At 37.0% G+C, this 18,845-nt stretch overlaps 1 protein-coding gene across 1 annotated transcript in view; it reads right to left on the bottom strand.

Moving 5' to 3' along the window:
* LOC123250175 (receptor-type tyrosine-protein phosphatase beta-like) overlaps positions 1–18,845 on the bottom strand; it is a 115,655-nt gene that overhangs the window by 72,699 nt on the left and 24,111 nt on the right. Inside the window, exons 4-8 of the mRNA XM_044679195.1 lie at positions 15,245–15,502; positions 11,281–11,544; positions 9,501–9,770; positions 7,183–7,443; positions 4,360–4,626 (exon numbers count right to left, since the gene is read on the bottom strand). Coding sequence (XP_044535130.1) covers positions 4,360–4,626; positions 7,183–7,443; positions 9,501–9,770; positions 11,281–11,544; positions 15,245–15,502 — 1,320 coding nt within the window. The remainder of the gene's footprint in view (positions 1–4,359; positions 4,627–7,182; positions 7,444–9,500; positions 9,771–11,280; positions 11,545–15,244; positions 15,503–18,845) is intronic.

Genomic DNA, 18,845 nt, shown 5'->3' with positions numbered 1-18,845 from the left:
TTAGAAGTCACCAAGTCTAACTTTTTCATTTTATTGATGAGAATATTAAGTGACTTTCTCAGGGTGAGCTGAGATGTTGAGAGTCCCCCAGTTGGGACCAGCTTGAAGGTGCCAATTATTAAATTTTCAGCAGGAGCTCTTCTACCTCAGAAATCAGCAAATGCAAATCAGGTCTTGATTTTTTACTGATCATTTAGATTTGAGAAAGTGATGGAGAAAATGTTAATAATACAGATCAAACTTAAAAGTATGTTGAATATATATTCCATGGCCTTGTACCCCCCAAAAGCTAGTTGTTCAGCATATATAAGCACACCACTGCCTAGGCACAACTTGAGCTTAGATCTTTGACTCAGCTCTCTCAATGTTTATACTTTCCTCAAAAAGTTACAAAATAAACTCTCATGAATGATCTTGCTAGGAGTTATTTTCTCTTACAGAAATCAGTCTTTTTTGATCTTTAGGTATGATATCAACATAAACAAAAATTGTTTGAATTCCTTTAACTTATGAGATGATGGAAAATGAATACACTTTTGCAACTTAAAAAGATAATAGTGTCCTCTTATCTTCTTTAGGGATGTTGGAAGGTGTCTATGTATAAAAAGTCATTGACTTGGTGTCAATATCTATTTCTATATCTATTTTTGTGTCAACGATTTTTCCTAACATTCTGGGCCTCTTTTTTTCCTTTGTCACATTCTAATTTGTCTTCTTTTGTTCCTAGGCATCAAGATTGATATTATCTCATTATTTCTTCTTCATAAATAGAAAGATGCATTGTATGTATAAGTAGGTCTCTCACCATTGGCCATTATTAAGAAAAATTCTGAGTAGAAATGAGGTGGACCTAATAGGTAGTGTAATCTAGAGATAGCTACCTTTTGGCCTTGTTCTCCTCAGTTTCTTCATCTTTAAAATAGGGGAACTGGACTAATTGGTCACTAAGGTCCCTAACCCTTTGATTCTATGATCCCATGCATGCTTACTAAACTTGTCAATGACAGAAAGATGAGAGGATCAGAAAACATATTGAATAACAGAATTGGGATTTTGAAAAACTCCTAAGAGGCTGAGAAGATGAAGCTAAACGGTCAAGGTGAATTTTAATAGGAATAAATATGAAGTTAAAGTGATTATTTGAACTAATATGAAGTGGAGGCATTAGGTTATATGAAATAGGTCTGGAGGTTTTTGTTGAATGAAATCTTACTGTAAGTCATTAGTGTAACACCCCCAACAAAAAAGCAAATATAATATTGGCAAAAAAAAAACTCAGAAGACAGAGTGTTTAGGATAAAGCAGGGTATTCCAAATCTACTTCTTGAGTGATAACGTGATTTGCTCAAGATCATACAGCTAATTAATCACAGAACTGGCATTAGATGGCATGTCTTCTGAATCAGAGCCCATTCTTTTTTTCCAATAAGCAAAGTCTGGTGTCATGGAAGTCAAGGAAAGAGAGAATTTCAAACAAGAGTATAGAATCCATGGTACCATATATTGCAAGTGAAAAGGCTATTCACTGGAATAGATGAATAAGCATGTATATGATTAAATCTATATTTGCTTAGAAACAAAATATTCTTAATTGACCTAGTTTAATATCCTGGAAGAGTTAGTGGCTACTCATCTGATTCATCATGAATATATTGTTCAAGGATGATTTCAGAAAAACATGGAAAGACTTATATGAACTGATGCAAAGTGAAGTGAGCAGAAATGGGAGAACATTGTACATAGTAATGGCAATATTGTACAATGATCAACTGTGAATATCTTAGCTATTTTCAGCAATACAATGATTGTAATAACTCCGAAGGACTCATGATAAAAAATGCTATCCACCTCCAAAGAAAGATATGATGGAATCTGAATGCAGATCAAAGCATACCGTTTTTCATTTTATTTTCTTAATTTTTTGATATGTGTCTTCCTCCACAATATGAATATGGAAATATATTTTTCATGATAGCTCAAGTATAACTTATAACAAATTGTTTACTCTATCAGAAAGGGGGAGGGGAAAGAAAGAGGGAACTTTAAATGTTAGAAAACAAATGTTCATTGTTTTTACATGTAATTGAGAAAAATAAAATATCACTGAACTTAAAAATAAAAAATAATATGTTGCTCATATTCTTAGGGCTGGGATATACTTTAAATATATGTGCTGCTGCCATGCCAAGAAGTTTCTAATAGCTATGAAATGATTTGGCTGATCTTTATTTCCCCCACACAAGGGGATGAAAAAAGCCTTGGGTTATATGCCCATGGAAAGCTCTGAGAAGTGACTGCTCTGAGAGAGAGTCATAGGAAGGCACTTAATGCTTCTATATTGGTGACTATGCAGGAGGAATGTGGGGATTGTTGCCATTCTGGGCAAGATTTAAGGTCTACCTTAGGAGATGAAGAACTATACTGAAAGACAAAGACACCAAGAGTGGACCCTGATATAGACTGGAGCAAAGGAAGTGCATAGACTGCCATTTGGAATATGGAAGGGCTGAAGGACTGGAGATGAGGACAGAGTTTTAAGAATGTAGGGGAAAGGAGGCATGTAGGCCTACAAAAGGATAAGAAATTAGGTGATAGGGAGGTAAATATTTTGGACCAGTACTAGGTTTCCTAATAGGTTTCCTAATAGACAGAAAAGGTGGTTATGAGTTGGCAGGAACTGGAACTGATCTACTGGGGATTAAAATTCAGAATTCACCAGAAGGGGAATATAACTGGTAATTTTCTAAAGATGCTTGAATAAGAAGTCCATTTTCTTTTCTTTACAAAGTCTCTAGTAAGCGTGTATTGTGTTTAAATGCTTATTGTTAGCCTAATGCTTGTAGAGGGAATGAAATGCCTGATACCAAGCTTAAAATCAGCTACAGCCAGATGTTCTAAGGGCTTGAGAAGTCTTCAAGAATGAATTTGGTCAATGAGAGCTCAGATCTTTACGAGCAATGGGTTTCCTTTGTTTCTGATGACTATAAGCATGTTTGGAAAGTTTAAGGATGGTGTTTGAAGTTACCCAAATCCCAAACATCCCAACTTTGATACAGAAAGGAAGCAGAGATGATATCAGGGGGCTATGTAGTATAACTGGATAGATCTTATTAAAAATCTAAGCAAATTAATTCTCCACAAAGGGAAGACCTGTTTATTTTTTTTACTAAATAAATTAGAACATAAATCCATAACTTATTCAAGTATTGTTTAGAATCTATTAAATCAATTCTATTCTTTGTATAGAACAGGGAAAAAAGTGTCAACATGTACAGCTTATGAGTTTTTCAGATTCTATTTCTAGCCAAATCTAATAGGCATAATCTCTCTTTCTATATCTTTGCTACAGAAGAATAACAAAAAACCAGGGAAATACTTTTCCCAATAGTGGGCTTTTCATTTGAATACATCATAACCATAGCAATTGGAGGGCGTTTAAATTAAACTCACTGGAGAATTGGAACATAAACAGTTCAAAGGAAAGAAGCTGTAGGGGAATTATTTATGGCAACAAGTAGTTATCAAATGCTCACAAAATGTTTCTGGGACTTTTCTTAAAGGTATTAGAAAATTCATTGTGTATGCCTCTCCCTCCATACTCCTCCATTCTCCTTTATAGTTTCCTTTAATAAAATAATGATAATGATGATAACTAACAATTATGTAGCATTTACTAATGTATCAGGCACTGTGCTCAGCTTTTTTTCCTTTTAAATCCTCACCTTCTGGCTTAGAATCAATATTAAATACTAGTTCCAAGGCAGAAGAGTGGCAAGGGCTAGGCAATTTGGTGACTTGCCCAATGTCACACAGCTAGGAAGTGTCTGAGGTCAGGTTTGAAACCAAGATTTCCAGTCTCTGGATCTGCCTCTCTATCCCACTGAACCATTCAGCTGCTGCTGTGCTTGACTCTACAAATATCTCATTATATCTTCACAACAACCCTGGGAGGCAGGTGCTATTATCATCTCCATTTTACTATTGAGGAAACTGAGGCCAACACAGGTCAAGTGATTTGCTGAAAATCACACAGCTAATCAGTATTTGAGGCTAGAGTTGAACTCAGATCTTCCTGACTCCAGGGACAGCATTCCATCCACAATACCACTTCACTGCCAACTAGCTGCTTAAGGTCCACAAGTCTTTCTTGTATAATTCTGGGAGCATCTCAGAGGTTTTTTATAATTATCATCTTACAGAGATTGGGGGACAATAGGAGTATTTTTGATGAATTTGAAGAATCAGCAATATATTTTTCAGGATAGTCCTTATCAGGACTATCATTGTATATCAGTATGATACTACAGGTCTTGTGGGATCATATTTTTATAGTTCACTAACTTTTTTTCCTTTTCTTACCTGTCTGTCCCTCTCCCACCATTTGTCGGGAAGAGATCCCTCCACTGAATGTTGTAACTACCACTGAATAGAGCCCGCCAGGTTTGAGGGAGTGGAAGCTGTAGCCGCTGGTCTCACTGGACAAGCTCTCATTTTTAATGACAACATTTTCGTGAATTAATAAGACTTGATAGAAGTCAATATCTCCTTGTGCTCTGGTCCAGTTGGTAAATAAACTATTGGTCGTCCCTTGATTGAACACATTCAAGCCAGTAACCTGAGCAGGCACTGAAACAAAAGAAAATATTTCATAGAAAAAAAGGAAGACAATTACTTAGTCATCCCCAAGGAAGTGCAACAACAGCAAAAAAGGAATCAGAATTAGAGACAAAAATAAATCCTCCGCTCTGGACTCTTAGCTTTATTTCCTGTGGCATGGAATGGCACAGAAGGCTCCTCCACTTCTGAATGTTGCTTATATTAGGTGAAAGTCAAATGATTTAAGGTTCAAAGACTAGAAGGCACATGTCTTTGGAGTGATTTTAAATTACAAACAGAGCTCAAGTAATGAATGGCCACTACTTTTGAGCAATAGTTCTATGATCCCACAATCCAATCCAATCCAATCTAAGAAGCATTTATTTAACATCTGCTTATCTACAAAGCACTGTAGAAGACCCTGGGGACACAAAGACTGAACAGAAAACAACCTCTGCTCTCAAGGAATTAATATAATCCTCGGGGGATATAAAAGATAAACAGCTAAGTATATATGATTACTTGAGTAGAGAGAGTGACATTTCTTCCCATTTCTTGTTGTATTAGAACTTATAGCAACTTATAGTCAACAAATGAAGTGAATGAAGTTTTCCCCATCTGAAGGTTGGAGGACTCTTCCCATCTAAAAGATAACTCTTTATGTCAGCAACTTACAGCATGATGGTAGATATTTTTTTGGTATGTCAGCTAATTGGTGCCACGGCAGCCTACACCTCAAAGGGAGTTGGCAGTTTTCATGGGCTCATAACTCCATCCCCCCCAACTCTAGGTTCAAGCTGTGTTAATTAGTACTTATCAATAAAAATCCTTTCTATGTGGAATAGAGAGGGGTTGGCATCTTGGCACACTCATTTCCAAAGATAAGGAACCTTGGTAGAAATGTTTGTAAGAGGATTCTCACTGTGTAGAGAGTGGCACAAAGATTTTTTTAAAAATCCTAGATTCTTCCCCAAATAAGTAATCTGGATTTCTACCCCAAAAGTGAATATCTATACCCTTGATAGAAATTAACCTAGCAAGACCCAGGTTCAAATTTTGACTTAGAAACTCACTAGCTGTAGGATACTGGGAAGTTAGTCTCTCTGGAGCTGTTTCCTTGACTATAAAATTACTGAATTGAAGTAGAGGATCTCTAAGGTCTCCTATAGCTCTAAATCTATGATTCTATGTACTGAGGATGGAATGAACCTTGATTTTTTTTTTTGGCTCAGGCAACTATAGTTCATTTCTGTGGTAGAATCTTCTTTAGGCTCTTGAAAGTTTTAGAACTGGGAAGGATCTTATACAGCCTATACATTCAACCCTTTCATTTAATAGATGGGGAAACTGGGTTCCATAGAGGATAAATGACTTATTTAAGGTTATGTATTTATTTAATGACAAAACCAGTACTAGAGATGATGATTGAAGAACCACAGAATTAGAAGGAACTTCATTGGCCATCCAGTGTACCTATACCTGACCAGAAACGCTGTCTACAACATTTCCAGTAAGTGGGCATCCAAGCTTTGCCTGAAGACTGCCATCCCAGTGAGGGGAAACTCATTGCCTCCTGAGGCAGTTTTTTCCCCTATTGAATATGTGTAGTTCTTAGAAAATTTTTATTTATATCATGATTAAATTTGACTGAGGCAAAGTGGAATGAGTAGAACCAGGAGAAAAATGTATACACTAAAAATAAAAGCATAAAGACAAACTAATTTGAAAAACAAGAACAATGATCAATATCAATAACCAACCTGGATTTCAGAAGACTAATGATGAAACCTGCTACCTGCCTCTCGATAGAGAGGTAAATATTGAGGTTGTCTATATATACACACTGAAACATAAATACATACATGTATGTATATATGTATATATATGTCATGACATGACGTGACCAGTTCATGAACTTGTTTTGCTTTACTATACATGTTTGTTTTTCTTGTTTTCTTAATAATGGGGCAAGGAGGAAAAGGGAAGATAGAAGGAAGAAAACACTGACAAAAATAAAATAAAATTGAATTAAAATTTAAAATTAAAAAGCCTACATTTGCCTTTTTGCAACTTCTACTAGTAGCTCCTAATAATCTTTAGAACTGATCAAAAGTCTAGTATCTATTTCACATGAAAGTCTTCTATGTCCTTGAAGTTTCCTATAATACCCTTAAGTCTTCCCTTCTGCAGGCTAAATGGACCAGGTTATTTCAGCTGATTTTCCCATGGCCCAAATCTCTCCTCTACCCTGATTGCTTTCCTCTGTATGCTCTGTTGCTCACTGGGGCTCTCTCTAAAATTTGGCACTAAATCCAACACTTCAACAAATGTGGTCTGTTCAGGCCAAGGTTATAGCAATGGTCCCTTCTTAGGTCCAGAAAACTGGCTATGATATCACACTATTGATTGCAATCTATGAAAACCTTTGTATCTTTATAAGAGGAATTGTCTTGTAATGATTTCTTACCAACTGCCTATCCAATTGGTCTGTAGCACATATATCATTGGGCTTTAGATTCCCCAAAGGAGGAAAAAATGTGCATTTCTGACTTGTTTTCTTTGAATTGGATTAAAAAAGAAAATTACCTGTTCTTCCTTCTACTGATGTTGAATTTCTTAAGTCTCCACTGATGCTGGTGACTGACGCTACATACTTTCTTCCAGGCACCAGGTCTGTGAAAGTGAATTCTTTGGCTTCTTTGGCTAATGTCTTGTGAATGAGCAAGAGATCCCTGTATGCCAGTGAGATGACATATTTATCCCATTCTGCTACAGGGGCCAGCCACATGATGCTTAGAGAGGATTCGTTGGCATGCTTTACTCGGAGTTGCCCAACAGGCTGTGGAGCTGTGGAAAAAGGAATGGGTAACCATGTTGGTAAGTGACAAGCAAGAATTAATGAGAATACTCATTGATTGATTAAAAGAAGGTGATAGGATGTCCAAATCTGCACACTGCTCTCTTCTATCCAGAAGAATATCCTAATCCAGCAAGTTACTATGGACTTGGTTTTAAGAATGAAAGCATAAGCCAATGACCTAAAATTTCCTTCTGAAAAGTTTGAGATGATGGAACATAATGAAGTACTCTTCCTTTAGTATTTCAAAGAATTACCACTTTGTTAGAGTATATCCCAACTCCCAACTAATGCAGACAGCCACCTCCCTGAGATTCAGAGATGAAGTGTTTGAGAATATCTTGGCCCAAATTCCTCATTTTATGCCAACCGTATAGTGAGCTGTTGTCTAAGGACCACACAGTTAGGCTGGTTAATCTATTAGACAATAGAAATATTTATATTAGAGACAATACTCTTGGTAGAATTTATGAAAGTTTGTATTCTATCAGCATTGCGTCCAGGACCCCAGGGTCATCTCAACATTATGAAGTCAGCTTTGGAGTAAAGGACATAGAAAAAAGGAATGAAAATGCTAAGTAGGGTAGCAAATTCCTTATGAAAAGGAAGTCTATATAAATAATTATTGCAAACCTTAATCTCATTTATTTGGTCTAGATATTATTTCACATGAAATTTACATTTTCATTTCTTTATTTGACTGCCTCAATCTTATGATACTCAGTCCTATTCTCCATCCCAGGTGAGGCTATTATAAATTTCAGAGATTAGTCTCCATGATAGCTTATTATTTACTCTTCCTATTGGAGAGATTGAAAATTATTTGTGTAAGACTATTGCTCTGGAGGGCATGTTGTAGATGCATCCTATGGAGCTGGAAAGACAGAATTAATGGGGAATGCACGTATGTGTTATATGCATGGAGTGTTTACCTTTAAAGAATAAAATCTGCTTTACAAAGCAGGCTTTATGGAAATTTCTAACAACTTCCCCTGGAAGCTGCTAAGAAACCCTAAAGATATTTGGCATATAAAGCAACCTAAAAAATTTAAGGCCAGACTGTCATAGCCAGTAGTCTCTAGAGTATGCCCTATGGGACATAAATGGGCAAAAAAGGTGTCTTATGGCTCTTATCATTGCACACACATCCTTTCTTTGGCTTTGTATCTTGCTTTTCTCTGTTGAATAGAATGATCTGGGTTTGGTTGAGTTGAAGGGAAAGGACAAGAACTAACAGATTTCAGGATAGTGATAACATTTTAACTTGAAAATTTGCCTATAACTAGACTACATAGTCATATCAGGTGTCCTTAACTCACACTCTGTGTGTGTGTGTGTGTGTGTGTGTGTGTGTGTGTGTGTGTGATATGAATCTTTTTGGCAATCTGGTAAAAACTGTGGACACCTCAGAAAAAAATGTAAATGCATAAATAACTCACAGGAGTACAAAAGTTACCAATTATATTGAAATTATTAAAAAATTAAAATAGAACTCCCCCTCAAAATTCATAAACCCATTGAAACCTATAAAGAGGGTTGTGAACTCTAGGTTAAGAAACCATGGTCTGAATAGAAAATGCGATTTATGCTTAAATCACACCCATCTGATATGCCACCGTGGCTGGAATAATTCAATGTGCATTATATATTTGGATGTAGCTTTAGGAAAGATTGGTAGAGAAAGTCAGTATTCTAAAATGCTTTTTTTTTGTTTTTTTTTTTTCTAAAATGCTTTTTTAATTCTTTGGATTATATATTTCTAAGCCATCTTGTTGGGATGGGGAGGTGATACAGTGACCCAAACTATATCTGTCCTTATCCTGTAAAATATTGAAAATAAAGTTGAACAGCCTTACATGGTAGGCATCAGAAGAGATGGCTGGTACCCATGCAGTTGCCCCTATCATCTTCCTTCTTTTTCCACTCTTCTCAGAATGGCATTCAATCCACTAACTTGTTACAGTTCTTTACTTCTGCCCAGATCTGATTGAGGAAATCTGATCATTTTTCCATTTTATTCAAAGTTTACTTCTCTGTCATTACTTACTTGTTCGACCTTGACAGCGGACAGTGTTCTTTAGTCCTCCACTCTCAACAGTTACCTCTACCTCATACTGTCTTCCAGGTATGAGCCCTACGTCATGGATGTCAAAGGTTGTAGCATCTTTCCCCAAGGTGATGTTGAGCAGTACTGAAGAACCGTTGAGCAGCTTGATGCGGTACCACTCCCAGTCTCCAGTAGGAGGTGACCAACTCACTCTTAGGGATCTCATCCAACCATTACTGACTGCCTTCAAGTCTGTAACTTTCTCAGGAACTGAAACATGAGATGATTTAAAAGGAGAAAAAAAAATAAGTAAGAAGTCCATTTGAAAGAGGGAGAAAGGTGAAAAACAATAGAAGAAAAATATATAAATCTGACTTTCAAGGCTATTAATGGATTGTCAGTCAATGTAGAATAGCTCTTTATATAGAAAATTCCTCATTTTGGAAAATGTAATTTCAAGAAACTTATTTTTAGTCAGCTCTACTGATCGAATATGCAAGGGGTCTGTATGTTTTAGAGGTAGGATTGGAGGGTAGAATTTTTGTTGTAACTCCTTTCAGCTATTCAGATCTCTGACTTGGGGGGCAAGTACTAGGGAGTTGATTGAGGCACACAGAGATTAGTGGGTTGGCCAGATAATATCTGAAGACAGATTTGAGCCCTATCTATGGAGATCTCTTTATCATCTCTGATAAGGACAGTTTAGTTGATAAGGAAATAAGGACAGGACAAGGGAAATGTCTTTTACTTCATGTTTCCAGCTCTGGCTCCAGGAGCATGGAGTTTATTATATATATTTCAAGACTCATTTCACACAAAAGAACCCCCCCCGAAACTTTGCAGAAGCGCAGAAGTTACAAATTATGTCACATCAAAACACAAAACACTGGCTTCAGAATAGACCAAGGCCAAGGCTGAGTTTTGACTAGGTTCTTATCAGAAAACCAAGTTGGGGAGTATCTTGGCCTTAGCTATAACAGGCAGCAGAATTCCTTGCTGTGTTAACAGTGTTAACCCTTTAAATTCAGGTTTGATAGGAACTTAAAGCTTTTCAGTAAGGCCATAATACCTTTCAAGAAAAAATCACAAGGATCACAAAAGGGGTCAAAAGAGGAGTCTCAGATTTTTATCTATTCTCTTATTGGCTTCCCACACATATCTTCCTGATTTCAAATTCTTAACTCTATCTAGAAGAATATTCTTGCTACTTTGCTTATCATCTAGTGAAATGGACAATGTCTAGTACTGGCCAAATGCTGGCCCCGGAAATATTTCCAACATTATTTCTAGCATGGGTCTATTTCCAATGGTGGCATCTTATATAGGAGATCCTGAATACTTGTGGTCATTAAATGTTCTTTCCTTCTTGACTCCTAAGGGTATTCAGAGGATTAATACAATAATTTATTAAAAGTACCGTAGCTGTTACACTTGACGTCCCTATTCATTATCTTATCTCCAGTAGTGAGGAGGTGGTACTGTTAGAAATGTTAGGTACTTTTCAAAAGCGTTACACAAAGGCTACATTTTCACAGTCAAAAGAAAATAAGAAATCATCCTGATAATTCAAGACTCAAACTAGTTTTCTTGAGATATTCAGAGATGTACCATGCATATGTGTCTGCTTTTCTCTGAGCATTAAGACCTGGCTTAAATATATACTTTTTATAACATGGAAAATGAACTTACCTTCCATGTCTCTCAATGTCAGCCTAAAATAATAATTGGCCTGATTTAAAAAAAATGTAACCAAATTCCATGTCTGAAGTTCAAGGTATACCTGTTCTCCCCGTTGCCATTTTTTGAGCCGAGAGTTCACCACTAATGGTAGAGACAGTAATCTGATACAAGCATCCTGGAATCAAGCCCTCAAAGCGGGCTTCAGTCACCCAGGCTTCCATAGTCCTGAATTCTCTAACGTTCCCTTGATGAGACAATGTGATGTTATAACAATCCAGGTTTCCTGGTGGTCTTTTCCATTTGACTTTAAGAGAACTACAGCTGTCCTCATTAGTCACCATCAGATTTGAGACTTCCACTGGGGCTAATAAGAAAGAAGAAAACCAAAAAGTTTTAAGTAGAATTTGTGATTTAGGTTTTACTCTATCTATCTAATAAGTGACTTTTTATTGTCTATTAACATATAATCTATCTATTATCTATTGGTTTACTATCTATATTCATCTATCTGTCTTTATCATCTGTCCATCTCAATCACCTATCTGTCATTTTTCCATTTTTCATCTATCTAAATTAGGTTTTCCTATCCCATTGGCTGGAAGAGCATTGGCAGCTTCTGGATCTGATTCCACTAATGATAGTCCTTAGACAGCCTGATGACCCCTACTCCTAGGGACTCATCATATTGGTGCCAGACTTTACACAACCATGCAGTTAGCTTCAGCTGTATATTAGCTCAAAACTTCCAAGCTCAAGCCTCAGTCTCCCTGGATGTAGAGATGATAGATGATAGACGTGCACTATCATAATTGGTATCTTTATTGTCTGTCTATCTATCCAATTATCCAACTATCCAACTATCTATCTATCTATCTATCTATCTATCTATCTATCTATCTATCCCCTTGCCTTCTGTCTTAGAATCAATACTGTGTGTTGGTTCCAAAGCAGAAGAGTGGTAAGGGTAGGCAATGGGAATTAAGCGACTTGCTCAGGGTCACACAGCTAGGAAGTGTCTGAGGTCAGATATGAACCCCAGGACCTCCCATCCCTGGGTACAGCTCTCAATCCACTGAGCTACCCAGCTGCCCCCATATTTATTTTTTTAAACATTTTTGATATATTTTATTTTCATATTATTTTCACCTTTGAATCTTAATGCTCCTTAACAGTTTTTTTGTCAACTTGTGAAGATAATTTATTTTAGTTTTTGAGACCAGGTATATCTCCAAAGAACAGCGAAGAGCCCAAGCCATTTTATTTTAAAGGATAAAAGAGACACACAAGATATAATAGTTCAAAGAGATGTACTTTATTCTCTTGCTTGAGCATGTAGGATGCGTTTAATAAAAATCTAATGTCTGATGAATGCTATATTCTTATAGATAATACCCTACTTAATGTACCAATAGAGTAAGAAATAGGCATAAAAAAGATTTTGTATTCATTCTTGAGTTTGACAGCTGCTTTGTCATTTCACTAGAGCAATGTGGTGAAATCTCACAGTTGTTCTTTCCTCCATTTCTTATCTCCGGGACAATTTTCACCCCAACTAATGGCATAAATCAAAACAGACACGTTAGGAAAATGGTTTTATCCTGATTTGCCAGTGGGACAGGGATTTCCAGCTAACTTCTCTTCTTAATGTATATAAATAACTCTTAAGGCATATGTTTCATTTTATAGACATCATTGAAGTCTAACTTTGATGCCTTAACACAACATGGGTTCTTGAAAGCTATGTCGGCAGAGCACAAGCTCTGCCTCATCCTTCTGGCTTGAAAGTTCAAGCACAAACCTAGTGCTGGACTCTCTGACTGTCTTCTGAGAAACAGCCTTTCTGAGTTCCCACAGGCTCATAATCAGGTTGTCTATGAGGTGACACTTTCTTCTTTTTTTGGTCACAACAACAATATGCTCAAAGATTGTCTTATCTGTTCACAAAGGGCTTAGTGATCAGAATCAGTACTTACCGACAAAATCACAGATCTCTAAAATATGAGGCGCCAAATATCTTCCCCACCAACCTTTACTGTTGTTTGAGAATCTGCCATTGGAGGTCTTGGTAAGCTATTATATCCTTTGGAAGTTTACTTAAAATAGGAGTATTTAATCTTTTCTGCATCATGGGTCCTTTTGGCAATGTGGTAAAGCCTATGGACTCCTTTTTAGCACAATGTTTGTAAATGCACAAACTACGAAGGAAATCAAAGTTTGGGAAGATGAAAATGTAATTCTTTTCCCATGCAACTTCATAAACTCCTTGAAAGCTATATATGAACATTTTGGGGGTCCATGGATACCAAAGTAACAATCCCTGCCTTGGAGTATGCATTTATTTAAGAAAGGTATCCTCAGGGAATCTCTGAGGGAGAGGTGTCAGTGAAGGTTAAATGGGAGGAGATGGATGGATGCTTTCAGAGAAGCAGCAGAACAAGTGGAATGCTATAGGGGAGGACCTTGGTCAGCCTAGAGGCAGGATGAGGTGATCTGGTGCTTATGGAGGAGATCCTGAAAGCTGAAATAAGGATATTAAAAGAGTGGGAAAAGGATTGCCTACAGAGTAGGACCAGGGCACAGGCATGGCTTTATTTAAAGAAACATGAAGGTTCACCTACATTTTTATATTGCCTTCTGTTGTTTCCAACTCTTTGTGTGAGTTTTTTGGGCAAATATCCTGGAGTGATTTGTCATTTCCTTCTCCAGCTCATTTTAAAGAGAAGGAAATGGAGACAAACAAGGCAAAGTGACTTGCCCAGAGTCACACGGCTAGTCTGAGGCCAGATTTGAAATCAGAAAGATTTGGGTAGCTTAGTAGATTAAGAGCCAGACCTAGAGATGGGAGGTCCTGGGATCAAATCTGGGCTCAGATACTTCCTAGCCTTGTGACTCTGGGCAAGTCACATAACCCCTATTGCCTAGCCCTTATGGCTTTTCTGCTCTAAGTCAGAAGGTAAGAGTTTAAAAAAGAAAAAGAAAAAGGGGGTAGCTGGGTATCTCAGTGGATTGAGAGCCAGGCCTAGAGACAGGAGGTCCTAGGTTCAAATCTGGCCTCAGACACTTCCCAGCTGTGTGACCCTGGACAAGTCACTTAACCCCCATTGCCTAGCCCTTAATATTCTTCTGCTTTGGAACCAATACACAGTATTGATTCCTAGATGGAAGGTAAGAGTTTAAAAAAATTAATTAAAAAAAAGAAAAAGAAAAATTAGTCTTCCTGACTCCAAACCTAGTACTCTAAATATGGTGCCACCTAGCTGCCCCAGTCCTATCAAATCAACAAGCATTTATTTAATGCCTACATATACCAGGAACTAGGAATAAAGAGAAAAACAAAACAGTTTCTCTTCTCAAGGAGCTTCAGACAATAAGTAAACTGATAGGTAAATAAAAAGTAATTTCATGGTATGGACTAAAAGCCTGAGGGGATATGAAAAGGCTCAGTAGAATCTTTATTCCTTTAAACTTTTATCTTCTGCCTCAGAATTGGTATTAAATATTGATTCCAAGGTAGAGGAGCAGTAAGGGCTAGGTAACTGGGGTTAAGTGACTTGCCCTGGGTGCCATGGCTAGGAAGTGCCTGAGACCAGACTTGAACCCTGGACCTCCCATCTCTAGGCCTGGCTCTCTATCCACTGAGCCAACTAATTGCTCCCATTTGAGTAGAATCTTGAAGGAATCTGGAGATTCTGAGAGGCAGAGGTGAGGAGGGAGAACATTACAGGTAGGACTACAAAGTCTAAGGGAAAGATCACATAAAAGGAATAGCAATAGGCTAGCTTTTGGATGAGGAGAAGTAATGGGAATCACTCCTGTGCTTTAGGAATAAAATTTGGCAGCTATATAGAAGATGGATTGGAAAGGGGAGAGAGTGGAGCATTAGGGGAGCCCAGGGAAAGGACTGGCTTTCACTAAATCTTCTCTGATTGATTGAGAACTTTTTGCAGTCTCTAAGAGTGTTAGTCACTTTTCTCCTGACCCGTATATTTCTCCCTAAGTTGTCATCAGAGAATGTCTTTACACTTTCTTATTGGGAGTGTTTGTAGTCATCTGGGTGGACTTACCTGTCCTAACTAATTTAGACTTGTAGCTCCGTAGCCCCGCTGCTTCAGTGACAATTGTGAGGTTGTAGAGGTGGCCTGGGGTCAGTCCAAGAAAAGTATGGGTAGTAACGTGCTTTTCTGCTCTGATGTTGTGAATTGTTCTCCCTTTATCCAATAGCAGCACCCGATATTCATCCACATTCCCAGACCCAGACGACCAGGAAACCTGGAGAGTGTCAGTGTTGGTGGAGGCTTGGATAGTTTTCACAGGGAATGGCACTGGTGGAATAAAAGGCAGGTGCAAAGTGTCAGAGGTAACTTCAGTAAGAAACAGCATGTAAGAGTAGAGACACTGGCAAGTGTGAATCTCATCTTTAACACCAGCTTCATAACTCAGGAGCTTCGGTTTCCACATCTCTAAGATGGGAATAACAATATTTGTACCATGTACTTCATAGAGTTATTCAGTGGAATTCATTTTGTAAACCTTAAAGTATTATAGAAATGTGAATTATTTATATTGTTAATAAACCTTGATATAATAATGCATGAAACAACTTTATAAATATAATTGCCTTTAAAAAAACTTACCTTCTGTCTTGGCATGAATACTAAGTATTAGTTCTAAGGCAGAAGAGTGGTAAGGGCTAGGCAACTGAGGTTAAGTGACTTATCTAAGGTAATACACCTAGGAAGTATGTGAGGTCACATTTGAATCCAGAACCTCCTATCTCTGGGCCTGGCTCTCTATCCATGAACTGCCCACTTGCCTTGATGCAACTACTTTTTAATTTACGTTTATCAAGAACTAAGTTTTGGCTGGAGTCCAGGAAAGATCTGTCTTAAATTGAAATGTCTTCTACATAAAATTGTGTAACATATATTCAAATATACAAATGAATTTATGATCTTAGTGATTTGGAGATTTCTTCATAACTCATTCACACTAATTTAGGACCTTTCCATAAAACATGAGGGAAGTTAATCTATCATGCATGCTAGGGTCCTTCCTCAATTTTTCCTGACCATTGCAAGGGTACCAAAGGGGCATCCTGATTATCTATTTTTTGTCCCTCATGACCAGTCTATCTTTTCTACCTATCATACCATTAATTCCTTGATGACATATTTTATTCTTATTTTTCTTCAAAGTTATTCATTATTCATATGTTTCAGCCAGCTATGTGCCCTTCCACTGTCCTTTATGTGACATTCACTTATTATTCTTCAGAAACTATTGCATTCTGTATCTCACATACCATTCAAATGTTTGATATTAAAAACAAGGGCTTTTGCTTTCTTGAGAAACTTGAGATCAGTAGAAGGGATCTGCAATTTCTTAGGGACAATTCAACCCTGTCTCTTCTTATTGTTCAAATCTGTGCCCAGTTAGTTGTTCATCTACATTGTCTATCCCAGATACACATACTCACACACAAGTTCTATAGGGGATTTATCCAATGCATACAGTAATCTAGGTAATAGGCAGTCTTTAACCACTTGGTATCTCCAATGTTTAAGCCACACTCTTCTGAGTGGTTAGAGATAATCTTCTCAGAGCCTCTGCAAAGTTTGGGAGACTGATGTAATTGGAACAAAGTCAAACTCAAACACGAGTATCTGGAGAAACTCAACATTGACAGGAAATTCTTCTTCAACTTAGACTCCTCTCCTTCAACTTCAACTTGTACTGGATCTCCTCCATCACAGTGGCAAACACTTTTGGTGAGCATACACCTCATTTTATGAGTTCTTATTATTTATGATTATGAAGTCATTGAACAATGTTATTTCTGTCGGTATGATTTTTAAGGGATCAGATGATTTTTATGTATGTATGTATGGTAGCCATCTTTCTGGGCAAAGATTTCCAGTAGATTGGTGTTTTACTTTCCAAATTATATTATTTTTTTAAGTCAATAAACAATAATTATAATCTTAGATTCACTACTCCCAATTGTGAAATGGGAAAGGTGTGTTCTTGATGAATATTGCTTAAAAAGCTTCCTTTTCTCCCTAAGGAGTATGCCTTTGATTAGATTAGAGATAACTTTCATTAAGATTTTGCAATGAGAAAGTAGGCATATATCAGTGAGTAATTATGGATGCTCTCTCACTTGACTCTGGTGCTATTAAGAGGGTCAGAGATCTTTTCAGACCTTTAGTAGTCTCCCCTCTTTTAAATACTTTATAAAAGGCCTCTGAAAGCCTTTTGCCTTCTCTCCAACTCAACAATCTTGTATATACATTTTGTTCTTTCAATACATTTTCTGTTTTCCTTTTAAGCCCTTCTGGGATTGTTGTAGTATTTAGGTGTAGTAGTTTCACCAAGTCTTAAAGGAGAAAACAATTTACTTGGTTTTACAAATATTTTCTGTTTTCCCCTCTCTTTGTTGTCCCACTATCTATATCCTTGAAGTCCCTTTTTTTACATAGATGTGTTACCAACCTTTCCTGAACTGATTCCCCCCTTCACTTCTCACTGCTCTGTGAGATGATACTGCTAATAATCATCTGTCCTCTTCTTTCATAAGATTTTGCAGATGTTTGCTGACTGAGGCATTTCTAAGCTCTTTTGTTCACCTTTTTACTGCAAGCAATTTTTATTGGTTAATTTTAAAAAATAAGATTATTATAATTGTCAATGTGATGGTTTTCCAATTCCTAATTTTGATTGCCAATTACTTGATTAGATAGTTCAAGATGGAGTTATTTCAATTATATGCTTTATCTTTTCCTCATTTTTATACCTTTCTTCTACTTCTTTTTACTATATTAACTCTGACAAGCTGATGGACTGACTATACACAAACAAGAATTCAAGAATAACTCCCACATCAATAACAAGTCCTTTCCCACCTGTCAAAATACAGTCTATTTCATTCTTTATAGTATTATTTGGTACTTATCATATCCAGAGCCTACCAATTATTTTCTGAAAGAAAACACTTACGATTCAAAGGTATGAGGCTTCTGTGTGAGTATTTTTTCTCTCTTATTTCATCTTCCTAAATCATATTTTCCCATATATTCCTCCTCCCATCTTTTTTCTCCTCTGCATTAAAGTAACAAAGTTATTTGGAATTTATTGATTAAATTTGGAGTGTCTTGCTAAGGTCTTTGCAGAATTTCTCTACCTGTTTATCTTCAGCAATGGACAATGGTGCATAAACTTTTTTGCAACTATCTATCATTAGTATTACAATTCATAATGGCCAAATATCCCATGACACAATGTTTCTTGTTGTCTTTCGGTGTGTGGTAAAGAAATAGAAATGGAGCACTATGTGTAGTGATGGATGGATGGATGGATGGGAATGGAGAGAATGAGGGATTTGGATAAGGTATTTAGGAGTTCAGTTGACTACGTAGACAACATGGAGTTGAGGAATTTGACACAAGCTTAGAAAAATAAGGTGGTCTCAAAATGTTGAGGAAATCCCTTAAAAGAACTTGAAGATGCATGTAAATAAATTCTGCCCCTTTTAAGCTGTTGGGAGCCTTGAAAACGCATCTTCTCTTTGGAAAGCACCACTAAACTTTTGCCAACTTCTTTCTTTGCCTTTACAAGAAGTACCTATGGACCAGCCTTCCAGTTAGCTTCAATTTCCTTCTTTCTTCT

Source organism: Gracilinanus agilis, chromosome 5, assembly GCF_016433145.1.
Source record: "Gracilinanus agilis isolate LMUSP501 chromosome 5, AgileGrace, whole genome shotgun sequence".
NCBI lineage: Eukaryota > Metazoa > Chordata > Mammalia > Didelphimorphia > Didelphidae > Gracilinanus > Gracilinanus agilis.
The sequence above is the reverse complement of the archived record's forward strand: the minus strand, read 5'-3'. Positions and strand labels throughout refer to the sequence as shown.